This window comes from Paralichthys olivaceus, chromosome 17 (genome assembly GCF_024713975.1).
Source record: "Paralichthys olivaceus isolate ysfri-2021 chromosome 17, ASM2471397v2, whole genome shotgun sequence".
Classification (NCBI taxonomy): domain Eukaryota; kingdom Metazoa; phylum Chordata; class Actinopteri; order Pleuronectiformes; family Paralichthyidae; genus Paralichthys; species Paralichthys olivaceus.
The window spans coordinates 18,860,232-18,874,759 of record NC_091109.1 but is presented as its reverse complement, the minus strand read 5'-3'; the positions used below and the strand labels follow the sequence as shown (position 1 = coordinate 18,874,759).

The 14,528-nt window shown below is 45.3% G+C and overlaps 2 protein-coding genes across 4 annotated transcripts in view; both read right to left on the bottom strand.

The window, feature by feature from the left end:
• LOC109644004 (vasoactive intestinal polypeptide receptor 2-like) overlaps nt 1–8,156 on the bottom strand; it is a 15,628-nt gene extending 7,472 nt beyond the window's left edge. Inside the window, exons 1-4 of the mRNA XM_069512422.1 lie at nt 7,578–8,156; nt 4,232–4,334; nt 3,299–3,406; nt 1,470–1,567 (exon numbers count right to left, since the gene is read on the bottom strand). Of these exons, the coding sequence (XP_069368523.1) occupies nt 1,470–1,567; nt 3,299–3,406; nt 4,232–4,334; nt 7,578–7,634 (366 nt within the window). The 5' untranslated portion in view covers nt 7,635–8,156. The remainder of the gene's footprint in view (nt 1–1,469; nt 1,568–3,298; nt 3,407–4,231; nt 4,335–7,577) is intronic.
• A 1,269-nt stretch (nt 8,157–9,425) lies between these two features.
• The window catches only part of LOC109645019 (disco-interacting protein 2 homolog C-like), a 34,498-nt gene continuing 29,395 nt past the window's right edge, over nt 9,426–14,528 (bottom strand). For all 3 annotated transcript variants that reach the window (XM_069512405.1, XM_069512406.1, XM_069512408.1), the window contains 7 exons: nt 13,980–14,150; nt 13,674–13,735; nt 13,527–13,584; nt 12,945–13,019; nt 12,539–12,713; nt 12,342–12,465; nt 9,426–12,244 (listed from right to left, as the gene is read on the bottom strand). In XM_069512405.1, coding sequence (XP_069368506.1) covers nt 11,992–12,244; nt 12,342–12,465; nt 12,539–12,713; nt 12,945–13,019; nt 13,527–13,584; nt 13,674–13,735; nt 13,980–14,150 — 918 coding nt within the window. In that variant the 3' untranslated portion in view covers nt 9,426–11,991. The remainder of the gene's footprint in view (nt 12,245–12,341; nt 12,466–12,538; nt 12,714–12,944; nt 13,020–13,526; nt 13,585–13,673; nt 13,736–13,979; nt 14,151–14,528) is intronic.

Below are 14,528 nucleotides of genomic sequence, written 5' to 3'. Positions count from 1 at the left end.
CAAAAGTCGGAGTCATTTGTGAGCACGTTGACACACGGAGAGAAAAGAAAAACAGCAGAGACGAGAAAGAGACTCGCAGTAAACTGAGAAATACAGAGAGGTGACAGATGTTAAAGATAAATATACAGATGTGTTTGAGACGCTCGCTGAAAGTCCCAGATGTTGAGCTGAACAGGAGACGACCCCAACAAATGCAGCATTCTCTTGTTTGTCAGTGTTTCTCCGACATTTGAGATTCTTCTGACCCTTTCACCAGAAAGGATCAACTTTGCGGCAGCTCTAACTTTTACACTTTTTATGAGTCACTTCCTTCTAGTTTACAGAATAAAAGCACTTTACTGAAGTGTATGAAGATAATAAAAGCTTTGTGGGACAGCGTGGACACAATAACGGCTCCGGATATTCTCTTAAAACCTGGATGTTACTCTGTATGAACCTCAGGGTCCTGGAATGCAGCCGCGACCACGAGCGGGAGGTCAAAGAAAAATCCCTGTGGCATCACACAGGACGCCTGAGGGCGACAGGAGGGTTCGAACACACACACATGCCTACACACACGTTAACATCAGTGTGTGTGTGTGTGTGTGTGACAGTGGTTCACTGCTCCAGGGTCAGATCCTCCGCTGCGTCACTGCTGCGGAGACAGAACCAAAACGTCCGGTTCACCTTCAACATGAGCAGCTATGGGAACAGACGAGGGCGGATTAAAGGCCGAGGTCTGCAGCTCTGCCAGAGGAGCAGCAGGTTTAAGCCCTCGTCTCGACGCACGTCTCTGAGCTGAACCACTTTTCTTTTTCTTCCCATCAGAAAGTGGAAACAGAAAAAAGGACGGAGTGAAGATGCTGCTGTTCAACAACGAGCTGCAGCAAAACAACAAACTCCAGATTCTAGTGAAGAAGCTTCAGAAGCATGAAACTCAACATTTACTGTTTGACCGAATTAATTCTGATCAGAACGAAAGTAATAAACTCTCACATCAGTTTGATGGTTCGGTCGTATAAATAGATGGAGAAGCTGCATTTTGATAGGATTTATAGATTTATAGTTTTGTTATTAACTCTGGATTTTTCTAAGCTTCTCTTGCTCTGAGCTGGAGGAAGCATTGTAGTTCTGGTTGAGTATTTTTAAAGACAGAATAAATTAAACCGATTCAGACTGAGTCACTTTTACGCTGGGGTCAAAAAGTCAGTTTCAACCTAAAGGAAAAAAACACTGACGATCACAGAACCTGTGGAAACATTTCATCAGTTTGACCTCGGTCTGTGGTGGAAACATTTCTCATCTGTTGGTTTTAAACCACGAGAATGAAAAGTGTGTCAGATCATTTTGCAGTAATTCAAACTGCTGCATGCTGCAACACTTCCGTGCAGCTTCCTCTTCTGCTATCGACCGCACTGCGAGATGGTGCACACGCTCCGCACCAGTGAGCGCACACGGCTTAATGTGCAGGAAACCAGAACCTGACTCACCTCACTGGGATCGTCCGTGCTGTTGGAGCCGCAGGCGGTGAAGATGACGGGGTAGACGTCCGACCAGCCTCGCTCTGTGCAGTTCCTGCTGAGGTTTCCTGACAGTCGCACACAGAGACGTTGATTTAAGAGCACAGACGTTTATTCTCTAGTTCACAGACAGTAAATCACAAATCAAGCAGCAGAGGACGGACCTGCTCGGGACGGGCCGGCGATAAAATATGTGTTAATACGTTTTTTCTTTGTCAGTGTAGATTTGTACCGAATTTGAAATGTTTTCCGGAGGCGAGAAAGACTTTTGTGAGGTCACAGTGACCTTGACCTTTGACCCCTAAACTGATGAACCTGCAGCCACGTCAGGTTCCTTGCTGACGGACACACTGAGAATATTTCACAGCCTCGTGTCGGTTCCGCCGCGTTGTTCCGATTACACGCCTCATCGGTTAACCTGCTGCTCGCCGACTCCGCGGCCGCGAGGAGGAGGCGGCAGCAGACGCCGCCGACAGACGCTGCCGAGGGAAGCGAGAAGAGAGAGAGAGTCCGACGCCATGTGGGCCGCCCGGTGATTAATGAGATTCATGGACAGGAAGAGACGGAGAGGAGGGTGATGGAGGAGAGAGATGGATCAGAGAGATGGAGGGAAGGTGAGGAGAGGAAGAGAAAGTTGTTTGATCGAAATGATTGAAAATACACAAACTCATCTGGGTACCCGTTAATATTCATGAAATATATAAGAATGTATTTTACTCATGTAGCAGAGCGATGAAATCAGAAGTGAAGAATCAGAGAGAAAGTCAGGCTGAGGGGGGACGAGGGTGAGGAGGGTGAGGAGGATTAATACAACAGGGTCAGGAGCAGGGGCTGATGGGAGAGGAAAGGGAAGCAGGAGGGAAATGAGAAGGAGGGAAGCGGCGGAGGGATGAAAGAGCGACCGGACAGTAACGTGCACCGAGGACAGAAGTTCAAAGAGAGACGGACACGAGGGGATGGACATGATGGACGACGCAGAACGAGTCCAGTGAAAGACGAGAGTGTGTGAAATCGATAGCGGCTGCCGGAGGTCGAAGGTTCGGACACGACGGACGAGTCACACTCGGCTGCTCGGGGCCGAAGGCGCAGCAGGAAATGACGTCTTTACAAAAACTTAAATGAAACAAATCAGAGTTTCAGGAATCATCGTCGGTGGCTTTGATCCTGAGATCAAGACATTAGAAGAAACGTTTATTAAACTTTTCTATTCCTCCATCACTTCAGTTTATTTATATTTTATGTGAAAGATGTCACAGTCAGTCACCCATCCTTCCACCTCTCAGTACTTTTCCATGGACTCCGCCTCTGCCTCATCTGCCAGCCAAGCCACACCCTCTCACAATCCGACACTGCTGCTCCTCATCACCTGCAATCAAGCCCAGTATATATTCACCAGCTCCACTCTCAGTCAGTGCCAGATTGTTCTACGCCTTCATGCCAGACTTTCCAGCGTTTATCCCCGGACTGATTCTTCGTTGCCGACCCTGCCTGTTCCTGACTATCCTGCCTCGTCCGAAACCGGGTAATCACCTCTGCCTTCCGTATCTGACCAAGTCTTCTGCCTGTTGCTGTCTGACCAAGTCGTCGGCCTGTTGCTGTCTGTATTGCCTGCCACCTGATCTGCTAAGAGCCGACAATAAAGACTGTTACCAACTGTCCATGCTTGTTGTGCTGCATTTGGGTTCCAAAACCATACCCGTTACAAAAGAAAATGTTTGATCATTAACAAAATGAACACAGTGTGTGTGTGTGTGTGTGTGTGTTTGTGTGTGTGTGTGTGTGTGTGTGTTGAAACTCACCATTTTTTCCAAAGACGTGAATGAGGGCGGAGGGGCAGGGGAGGGTCATCACCTCGCCGAACGCCGCGCTCTGCCAACAAGTGACTTTGTACCACTGACCGTGACATCCTGAACACACACACACACACACACACACGCACACACACGCACACACACACAGACACACACACACACACACACACACACACTACATATTAGACGGCCCTGAACTTCCTGTTTGACTGATCCTGTGTTTTGCTGCTGAAGCAGCGACAACAAATCAACGCAACATAAAAGTGTTTTTACTTTTACAGTCACGAGGAAACGAACTCCTTAAATAAACCTTCTCTCGTATCAACTGAACTTTTCTCCGTCTCGAACAAAGACAGAAAGTAAGAGAATGTTCAGGAATCAAACTGCTCAACTACAATCTAACGACATGAGAACGAAGCTTCAGATGATATTTTGCTCTGTGACCTTTGACCTTTCAGAGGAACGTGCTTTAATCGATTTTCTAATTAGATGTTTAAGAATATTTTATTACTGATTCAACCGAGTTTTCATAAACTGAATAAATTGTTTATCAAATGTCAGACGATCCGAGTGCAGATGAGTTTGTCTGGTTCACGTTTAAATTGAGAAAATATTGATGACAAAAACAAACACACACACTCACACACACACACTCACACACACACACACACACACACACAGACACACACACACAGACACACACACACACACACACACAGATACAGAACATGCAACACTGAGCAGTTTTGTGTTTTCTAGAAGGTCATGTGTATTTTAACGTTTCGTCACAGTGATAATTAAAAAGCGTTTGTGTGTTTTTGCAGCTTGTTCTTTCTCACGCCTGTCTATAGAAACACGTGTGTGTGTGTGTGTGTGTGTGTGTGTGTGTGTGTGTGTGTGTGTGTGTGTGTGTGTGTGTACCTGTGCTGGAGGCCGTGTGCTGCAGCTGCAGTTGCGTCCGACACTCCCTCTCCGCTCTCTGAATCTCCCAGTGAAACTGACAGTTAGGAAACTTTCCGTCAACCTGTGAGGAAATAAATATTATGAATATTATCTCCAGCGTGAACAAACCTCCTGCGTCACTCGAGGGTTCGGCGTCTCGGGCTTCACGCCACCGCTGGATAAACACGCCTCGGCCCTCTGGGAATCTGGCATCTGTTCACTTATTTATTTATTTATTTTGTTGGACAATTTTACTCCGTTTCATTCTGAAGATGAATCTTCTTCACAGTCTGGGATGAAGGTTTTTTAAGAATGCAGTGAATGAGGGCGTTCTGTGATCAGAGCCGAGCGACTCCGACACTCGGCCTCAACCAACTCTGCTTCGCTTGAATTCTTTCTTCACTCGATTGGAACCGACTGTACGTTGCACAAGAAACTGTAGTGCAGCTGAAAAACCATTAACACAACTGAGCATGAGGGTGTGTGTGTGTGTGTGTGTGTTATAAACACACTGACAGCTCTGCGGTGCAGCAGTATATACCTCCGTGTAAACAGACCTCACACAAACACACACACACACACACACACACACTCTTCTGTGTGACGTAACTAAAGTTTCTGTGTGTTTTTTTTACAGACGTCATCGAGGTGCAGAGTCAGATGTTGGTGAGCAGGTGATTTCATATTTTAGATAAACTACAGGATGATTGACAGCGAGAGAGATTTCACAGAGGTGGCAGCAGGGGGCGCTGTGATCACCGGTTAGTTCGTTCCCGTCTTTTCTCGTTTGCATTTTCTGCTTCTCAAAACAAAAGGCTATAAACGGAAAGCAGCAAAGGGCGAAGGATGAACCGCTTGACCTCATTTAATCCACCGTCAAACAAACATGATCTCTGTCATCTAATGAACACACACACACACACACACACACACACACACACACACACACACACAGATCCATTACGAGCCAGAGGATAAAATGTTCGGGATTAAACTAAACTAAACACTGTGGTTTTTTTGTCTTTGCTCAGATTATAATCCTGAACCTCGTCTGACTCGTCCACAAACCACCGATCGGTCTCACAGAGACGATAACTGACGATAACTGACGATAACTGAGCGGCTAACATCTTCATCTCCGTCGCAGACGATTTGTCGACTGCAGGATTTTCTCGTGCAGCGGCGGAGTGGCCTCTCGCTGCAGCTCTGACTGACACAGTCAAACGTGTTGAACAGAAGAACGGGATTAAATCGTCACAGTTGGGTTTTTTTTTAATCGGGGCACTTTGTGTTTGTTCACATCTGTTTCTGCGGATTCTCTGGAAATTACAGAATACTTTGAGAACGCGTCGCTGGGAGGCGGAGCTAAGACGCGGCTCCGCACAACTCAAACGCACACGTTCAACAAACCAGTTATCTTGAGTTGTCTGAACTGGAAGAGACGTCTCTCCTCCTTCCTGTCGTCCAACGACACACGCTCATGAGCAGAGAGTTTTTACTTTTTCAAATATTTAGAAATACGATAACGTCGAGATGTAGGTTCCACAACCCAACACACACACACACCCACACACACACACACGCACACATGCATGAACACACCCACGCACCAGCAGCAGGGCTCTGCTCTCAAGTGAGATCAATAGAGGAAGTACGAGTCATTAACCTTTATAAGTAGCACACACACACACACACACACACACAACCACACACACACAACCACACACACACACACACACACACACACACACACACACACACACACACACACACACACACACACACACACACACAGCAGTTTGTTAAACTCTAACTGAAGCGTTTTCAGTTTTAAATCAGGATTTTGGGTCAAACTCAGTTGATCCTCCACATTTTTCATTCTGGACTTGTTCATCTGCTTCAAGTCACTTTTTCAAAAATGACATCTGGAACTTTTCCTCTGAGGAAAAATCCTAAACTGAACCACGTCCCTCTTCTTTAAGAGCATTTTTGGAGCAGAGACGTCACCTTTAAAAAAACTTAAAGTAAATCCATCGTCTGGTGTCGGATCCAAACCCACAGCGGAGCAGTCCTGGTTTCCTCCAACAGACGAGGACACAACGCAGCTGATGGTCCAGAGTCTAAATATAGAGCTGAGGCTTCGTGTGATTCAGGCTCCGACATTAAAAATTAACCAGCAGACAGAAAGTCAAGCTGCAAATAAAGTGTGGTGTGTTCACACGTCGGCTGAACGATGAAGAGAGTCAAGTTGCTCTTTGGAGTTTTTGTGAAATGAGGAGTTTGAGCTGAAGAATGATCTTATTCTGAAAGAGACAAGTTCTGATTCTGCTGTTTATGAGCTGCTGAGAGAATATTCCTGTTTAGTCTCTAATGACAAAAACAATGTTGGAAAATTATGTGAAAACTTTAATAAGATAATTTTTTTATGAGATTAAAAAAATGTTGAAACAATTTATAATCAACAGATTTAATTATTTTACCTTTAATTCAGATTCCAGACATTAATGATTCACTATTAATTTTAATGTGAAATAAAGTAGAATATATATTTTTAGCCTCAATTAACTTCAGATGTTTATTTTATGTGATTAAGATAAATACTTAGTTTACATGTCGGGTTATTCAGGTTAAGTTAATCAGAACATGTCTTCATCTGATTCATTTCATAAAACTGCAGTTTATTGGAGATACGTGTAGTTCTGTATAAACTCTACATTTAAATATAGAAGTTAGAATTATATGAGAAAAACAAGTTGGTTAAAACTCAAATTAACACGTTTTAAAGCGGCGACACAACATTTTACTTCATGTGCAAAGAAAAATATTGTGGTTTTAAACTAAATGACCAAAATAACAGTCGAGCTTCAGACAGGAATGAAAACTGTCACTTCACACTTTAGGTCATTAACTTGGTTTTATTCTTTCTTTATTCTCGTCCCTCATTTAGCTTTTGTATCTTGTTCCCGATGAACTGATCCCAGTGATTAACAAAGTGATTTTTAACAACCTGCAGAAAACAAACTCTATTAAACTCATTCGTATTCAAACTAAATCGTGACGCACACATGAGGGTAAATACTGAACTTTAGAAGAGTCACAGAACAAATTTTATTTAGATTAAAAACTACAATAAATGTCCCTTAAATTAAATTATCACAAACAAACACATGGAAGAAAACCAACAGAAACAAGCTGCAGCTGCAGCTTTGACTCTTTGACTCTTTGACTCTCTGTGTTAAACTGCAGTTCTCAGCTCAGGTCGTTGGTTCTAATGATTCAATGTGAGGAAACAGAAGCTGGTCGTGATGAAGCGTGAAGCACTGACCGTGTGGATGAAGCTGAGGCCGAGCAGCAGCAGGACGAGCCGGTGCGTAAAGGACATGTTGGCGTCTCATCCACCGGAGCTGAAGCTCATCTCATCCTCCTCCGCTGCAAACACGTGTCTCCACCGAGAACCGAGAGTGAGTGTGTGTGTGTGTGTGTGTGTGTGTGTGTGTGTGTGTGTGTGTGTGTGTGAGTGTGGGTGTGTGTGGGTGTGTGTGTGTGTGTCCGGAGTTTGACTCTTCAGTGCGCAAAGAGCAGAAGAGGAAAAAGTTGGCGCAGTCTTTACGCGCGGTGGACGCCACAGAATCCGGCCTCACCTCGGTTTCTCCGGTGGATCCAGGTGTGACTCCGGATCCGTGAGGCGGTGGTCCTCACTGTCACAGCCGAGCGCGTCCCCGTCACACGTTTCCCTCAGCAGGGGACACCCACCAGACTGGTGCGCGCTCCCGCCTCCGGGACAATGGAGCAGCTTCCTGGGAGCCGACAACAGCGACCTCTAGTGGGCGTGAGTTCACAACTCCCCGTGGTCACGTTCAATCATTTACTTCACAATAATCATCTTTAAAGTTCTGATTCATTCAGAATAAACTCAACAGAGATTCAGTCCAACATGAACTCGTCCTCCAGATGTTGAGGATTTATTTACTGTTTCAATGGTTTAAAGAACTTTGTGTTTTAATAGTTTTTTAACTGTCAAAGTTTAAAGACTGAAACAAAACCAACATCCAGAGTTTAATGACGTGACTGTTTTCTTGATGAGAGGATGGAGGAGGACAAAATGAACTGAAGTTCCATCGTTCGGCTGAAACCTTCTCGACCTCACAGATCATTTATTCCTTCACGTCTCCAAGTCCATAAAAAGAACTGATCCCAGCGAGAGAGAAATGTTTTTACTGCCGAGAGACAGAAACAGAGCGATGAAGAGAAAAACGAGGTTTGTGTTTACGCTCAACAGTTTCACTGTGTTTGTTTTACTCCTTCTCTCCATCTGTGGCTCTTTTCTCAAAGCTGTTAATGTTGTTTGCATTTATAGACTTTGCTTTTACTCGTCTGTTTACAGCTAATATCAGAGAGAGAGAGAGAGAGAGAGGCCAATAAAATCCTGTGACTGTGGGAAAACTGAGAGAAAGAGACATGAACAAGTTTGATTTGACTTATTTACCAGTAAGAGAAGTTAAAGTTGTATTCTACCTTTTCATTTTCCAGACGATATGAAAATGAACTGAAAGAAACAAAGCAGATAAAATGGAAAAAGTTTGTTAAGTTTGAGGTTTTCAGTATTTGAGACATTTCATTAAGTTTAAAGAGTAAATGCTGAATGTTGTTTGCAGCGACTGAGCGGACGATAAGAGACGGAGCGAGGGACAAAGTGGACAGCTGCAGGAGCTGAAGTGTGTTTGACGGTTGACTGGTTTTTATTGGTGGCTGCTGTAGAAAGGTCGACCTCTCTGACCTTTAGTTTAAACTCTGCTGAGCATCTTCATCAACGTTTAGAAAGACGATAAAGATTCTCCCTCATTTTAATTTAATTCCAACTTCTTATTTAGCACATTTAATATCTCTGGTCTAATCACCTGGACGTGATGCTGCTGTGTTAGTCTTAATTATGTTTATGTGATTACTGCAGCAAACAAAGAATCAGATGAAGTTTTCAAATCACTTTGTATTTTAGAGTCGAACATTTTTACAAAACATTAAACTCAGATTCAAAAGCAAAATGAAACATGACAGAACATTTCGTCCATTTCCTTTTCAACCTTTTGCTTTGTGAGCTGAAGCAGCGGCACGAACCAATCATGTGTTAGTGAAACAATAATAATAATAATAATAATAATAATGAGGACTAGTCTGAGTTTTAGCCAATCAAAGCACTTTATTGCACTGTATAGTGTGACGGTGAGCCAATAGCAGGCTCTTATAAAAGTGTCATTTAATCTTTTTATCATGTGTACAAAACAAGTCACACACACTTGTACCGTACAAAATCAACACTATTTACATACAATATACACACACACACACATCTAACACACTCACACACACACCATGCAGTCTCTCTCCCATCCGACCCTGAACACACTGACGAGTCCTCCGGGTGTCTGATGGGATTTCCCTCTTACCCCCCCCCCCCATCCTCTGCCACACACACACACACACACACACAGGGACTGAAACATGGCCGCTACGCTGCTACCAACAAACCCAAACTGCTAAAACAGCCAAACAAGCGCAATAAGCAACTTCTGATATGCATAAAGTTATTTTTTCTTCTTCTTCTGATAAAAAAAAAAAAAAAAGAAAGATGGTTAAAGACGAGGCGACGGAACGAACGTGAGACGAGAAACAAAGAAGATGAGATGACGTCATGAACCTTTATCCACAGGAGGATGTAAACAAACGATGCACTGTTGGATTCTTCATTAACCTGCAGCGACAACAACAGTGCTGATGATTCTGAGAGATCACAGCCACTAAACTCTTCCCCTAAAACTTTTCATATATAGTTTTTTTTTTAATTCTCTTAAATGATCTGTACCAAAGCCCAGAGGACGTTCACGTCACCGAGAGATTCTTCTGTGCAAACGGGTGAAATTAGATCCCAGGTTTCATTTCATGTTTTTTTTTCCAGGAAGACGGTAAAAGTTCTTAACTACACAACGTGAACTCAAGTTTGAGATAAAACAACAATTGAGACTTGTGTGTTTCTGCTGTTCAGTAAATAAAAGACTGAAATCTGTCTGATGTTTTGCCGCAGATTCTCATTTTAAATCGTCCGTTAATGGGTCGAAGCCTAAATATTGAGATGCATAGGTGTACACGAAGAAATAAAAGCACGTGTGGCTGCTCAGCCACAGAGCTGAAGCAGAGTTTGTTTCTTTTACTCGAGCTTCTGATCCGACAGCCAAACTTCAGACGTGTCGACAAACACGAGGAGGAAACTCGAGTGAAACCGAACGAACGACGACACAGACGCTTCACCGTCGCAGAACTAAACTTTGGAATCGGTATAAACTCTGGTCTGTCAATCAATCGTCTCAGAGTCTCATCCTCTGCAGCTCGTTTGGAGACGACGACCTCTGACCTCTGACCTCGGCAGCGAGGAACGTCCTCGTGGGCGTTATTGCTACAACAGGAGCTTTTCTCTGTAAACTTGTTCCCTTTGTACCGAACGGCCTCCAGACGCTGCTGCATTAAACTCTGCATCTGGATTCACACAGCGGCGCCGAAGGCCTCACTCCGACAAACGCCGCGCCGGGATTCGGAACAGAGCCGTTTCCTCGGCTGCGTTAACGACGACGACGCTTCAGCTTCGATTCATTACGACGTTAACTCCCTTTAAATAGTAATAATACTCTTTATCTTGTATTTACACACACACACACACACACACAGTGCACGTTGATGCTTTGGATGTTTGAGGGACGGGACTCCACATTAACTCTGATGATCACAAGAAAAACATGTTTCTTTCTTTCAGCTTCGGAACCAGATTTAGAAAAGTTGCATTCGGTGATTTTAGAGCCAGTAACTTGTTTCACTGCGACACTGAAAAGTAAAATCTGTTTTTTTTTTTCCTTTTTTTTTTTTAAAACCTGTATAAAAATGTTTCGTATTTGATCGTCGAAGGATTAAAATCTGTTTGAAATCAGCGTTGAATTCACATTGAAACTGGTAAAACGTCCCTGTCACACATCAACACAACGAGATGAACGCACACACACACACTCTCTCACACACACACACACACACACACTCACACACACACACTCACTCACACACACACACACACAGGGTGCAGGTGGAGAGAGCTGCATATAGGGGCTACTATACCTCTTTGTGTTTTAGGTACCTCTCCATATAGATTATTATGTCTATGTACAATATTTATATTTTTACAGAAATCTGGCCGCCCCTCGTCTAATTGAAATAAAACCACAGATCTGGGATTTCTCTGTTGGACCAGTAAGACGTGATGTCACAGACTCTACTGTTTCCCTCTCTCTCTCTCTCTCTCTCTCTTCCTCCTGCAGACGACACGGAGCGTGACGACCGACACAGTGTTTCCCCTAAGGCTTTCTGCAGTGACGAGCTCCTGGTGACGGTCACGAGACTGAGCGGGGGGGTGTAAAAATGGTCATAACACCACTGAGCAATCAATCAACCAATCAATCAATCAATCAATCAATCAATCAACCAATCGACCGGCACAACACGACTGTAAAGAAAACGGACGACACCATATCCAGGTTCAAAAATACAGTACATCTTGATTTTGGGAAATGAATGAACAACGGCGAGATGCACGGCATACAAACACATGCTCGCTCTCTCTCTCTCTCTCACACACACACACACACTCACACACACACACTCACACACTCACACTCACACACTCACACACTCACACACTCAGGCTACATGTTGTAGGCCACGTAGATGGGGTCTAGCTGGTCTTGTAAGAAGCCGTCGCGGAGGTGCATGCGCTGTTTCTCGCCGCGAGAGTTGATAGGGATGACCCCGATGTCCGTCACCACAACCACGCCCACGATCAGGTAGTGCTCCTCCAGCACCGCCTTGGTCACCATGGGAACCAGGTCCAGGGCTTCCTGCTCGGAGCCCTCCAGCTCCACCACCACCACCAGCAGGTTGGTCCAGGGGAAGACGGCGCTGAAGACAGAATAATCACACGTCACTTTGTCTCTCGGAGCGCCGAGTGAAAGCAGGAGCCGAGGCTCGTGAGCTCCTGAGAGCAGCGGGGACGTACCACTCCATGATGCTCTTGTGCGCTCGTATGACGGAGGTCTCGATGTCGATGGGATGGTATCTCATCCCTCGCAGCTCCATGGCCTCCTCCAGAGCTCCCACCACGAACAGAGCGTCGTGTCTCTCTGCTCACAGACACAACCAGAGTTTCAGTTTCTGGGGACAAAGGTTCACGAAAGAGACAGAAGTAAAACTGACCTCCGTTGGCGTCTGTGAGCTCGGTGCGGCGGAGGAAACCCAGATAACCCGTCCTGGCCCAGACCGTCTGAGTGTCGCCAAAACTGAGTCTGGAGCTGAAGTGGTCAGACTGGAGAACCTCCTCGCCGTACCCGCTGTAGTAACCGCTGCCGTTATGAGCGCTATGCACCCAAATCTGCACGAGAGGAAAGAGACCGTAAAGAAAAATCTGCTGCAGAGAGAGTTTATCTCAAGTGTTTCTAAAGTGGAAGACGTCATCACGGAGGTGCAGATAAAACACCTTCACCACTAAAACCTCCAGAGACAGAATCAAGAGAACCGAAAGAAACGAAAGAGGAACAAAAGATATGAAAGAGAACGGAAATAAAATGTGACAAGAGAAGATAAAGAGGAAACATGCGCTGACCTCTCCGAGGTGCGAGTCTCCCAGAGGTCCCTTCGTCTCTGGGTTGGCGATAATGATTCGAACTCCAGGCAGGATCTAAAAAAGAAAAAAAAGAATCCGTCGTCATGGTCACAGCTTCATGAATACAACTCTATAAATAGATCACAGCTTCTTCCTCCTCCTCGACGCCGCTGCACCTCACAGGGCCTCAGCACATTCACTGTGTTCGAGGAGCATCAGAGGAAACGGGGAAAAAGACCGGAAGGGATTTTATTCTCTCTCCTCCCACGTGAGTCCAAACGAGCAGCGGAGCGACGGACGCAACGTGGCGTCTTCTCTTTGTGTGTCAGCAGCGTGTGGGGCGGGCGGGCGGGGGAGGAGATGAAGAACGTCTCCTCAGGCTCCAGGAAAAGATCTGACGCTTTCCTGTTTCTACTCAGTGTCCTCGTCGATAGGATCCATCGAAGTGTTTCAGTCGTGTGAGTCTCACTTTGATCATTCACTCGCAGAGACTTGCCCTGGGTCCTGTCTCTCAGGTAACAAGGAACAAGGAACAAAGGAAGGGAGGAAGGAAGGAGGGAAGGAAGTAAGGCTCACACTCACCTTGCCGGACTCCATCAGCGGCAGACTGTGAGGAGAACCTCGCTCCACTAACCGAACCCTGAAAGACAGAAATGTGCGGATATGAGATAATTGTGAGCGATGAAGAGTCACAGTCAGAGACGTGTGATGACGGACGGATCGTGGCACCTGTCATGACGCAGCGCTCTCATGTCCACGTACACGGTGGTGGGGTCCGGCCCTGAAGTGCCCTGCAGCCAATCACAACACAGACACTGTGAACATGTGACCAAGAACCTGTGAACTCTAAACTTAAGATTCACATCGTGGAACAGAAACAGAAGAAAGGTTTTGAAATTACAGCGACTGACACAAAGACACCGGAACAACACTTTGAAAAATAATTTAGTTTTTGCCTCAAACGTTTATATAAAATGGAAAAATCTGATTTCATCTTGAACTCATTTGATGACAATAGAACCTCTGTTGTTTTACCTGCAGGCAGATGGCCAGGTTGACTCTGCAGCCGAAGGCCGTGCTGACGGATCGCGGGTGAAGGCCGAGGTCTTTGAACAGTTTGGAGAAGGAGTGCGTGAGCGACATCCTGGGCCGCTCCTCCGCCACCACCACACAGGCCCGAACCCGGGACAGATCCAGACCCCGAGCCTGGAGCAAACACACGTCCCGTCATTTCAGGGTTTCCTACAAATCCTTCACAAGCTTTGGTTTTCACCTTCTTAGTTTTATCGATGTGCCTCCGCTCTAAACTTGGACTTTGGACAAAGTTAAGAATTAAGTGAAGCTGGATTAAGTTGAACTGAAGGATCCAGAGAAGGTGTTGTGTGAAATAAAAACATGTGAGTGTCTAATAAAAAAACTCCAGTGAGTAAAGTACGTGTTGACTTGTCACTGTGTTCAGCTTCCAGTCTCCATGGAGACTTACAGACAGATAATCACTAAAATGAACTCTGCGACTCTGCGTCAGTGACCAATCAGAGGCGCCTGTAACTCCGGCTCTCAGACGTGGCCTCGGGCCGAGCAGAC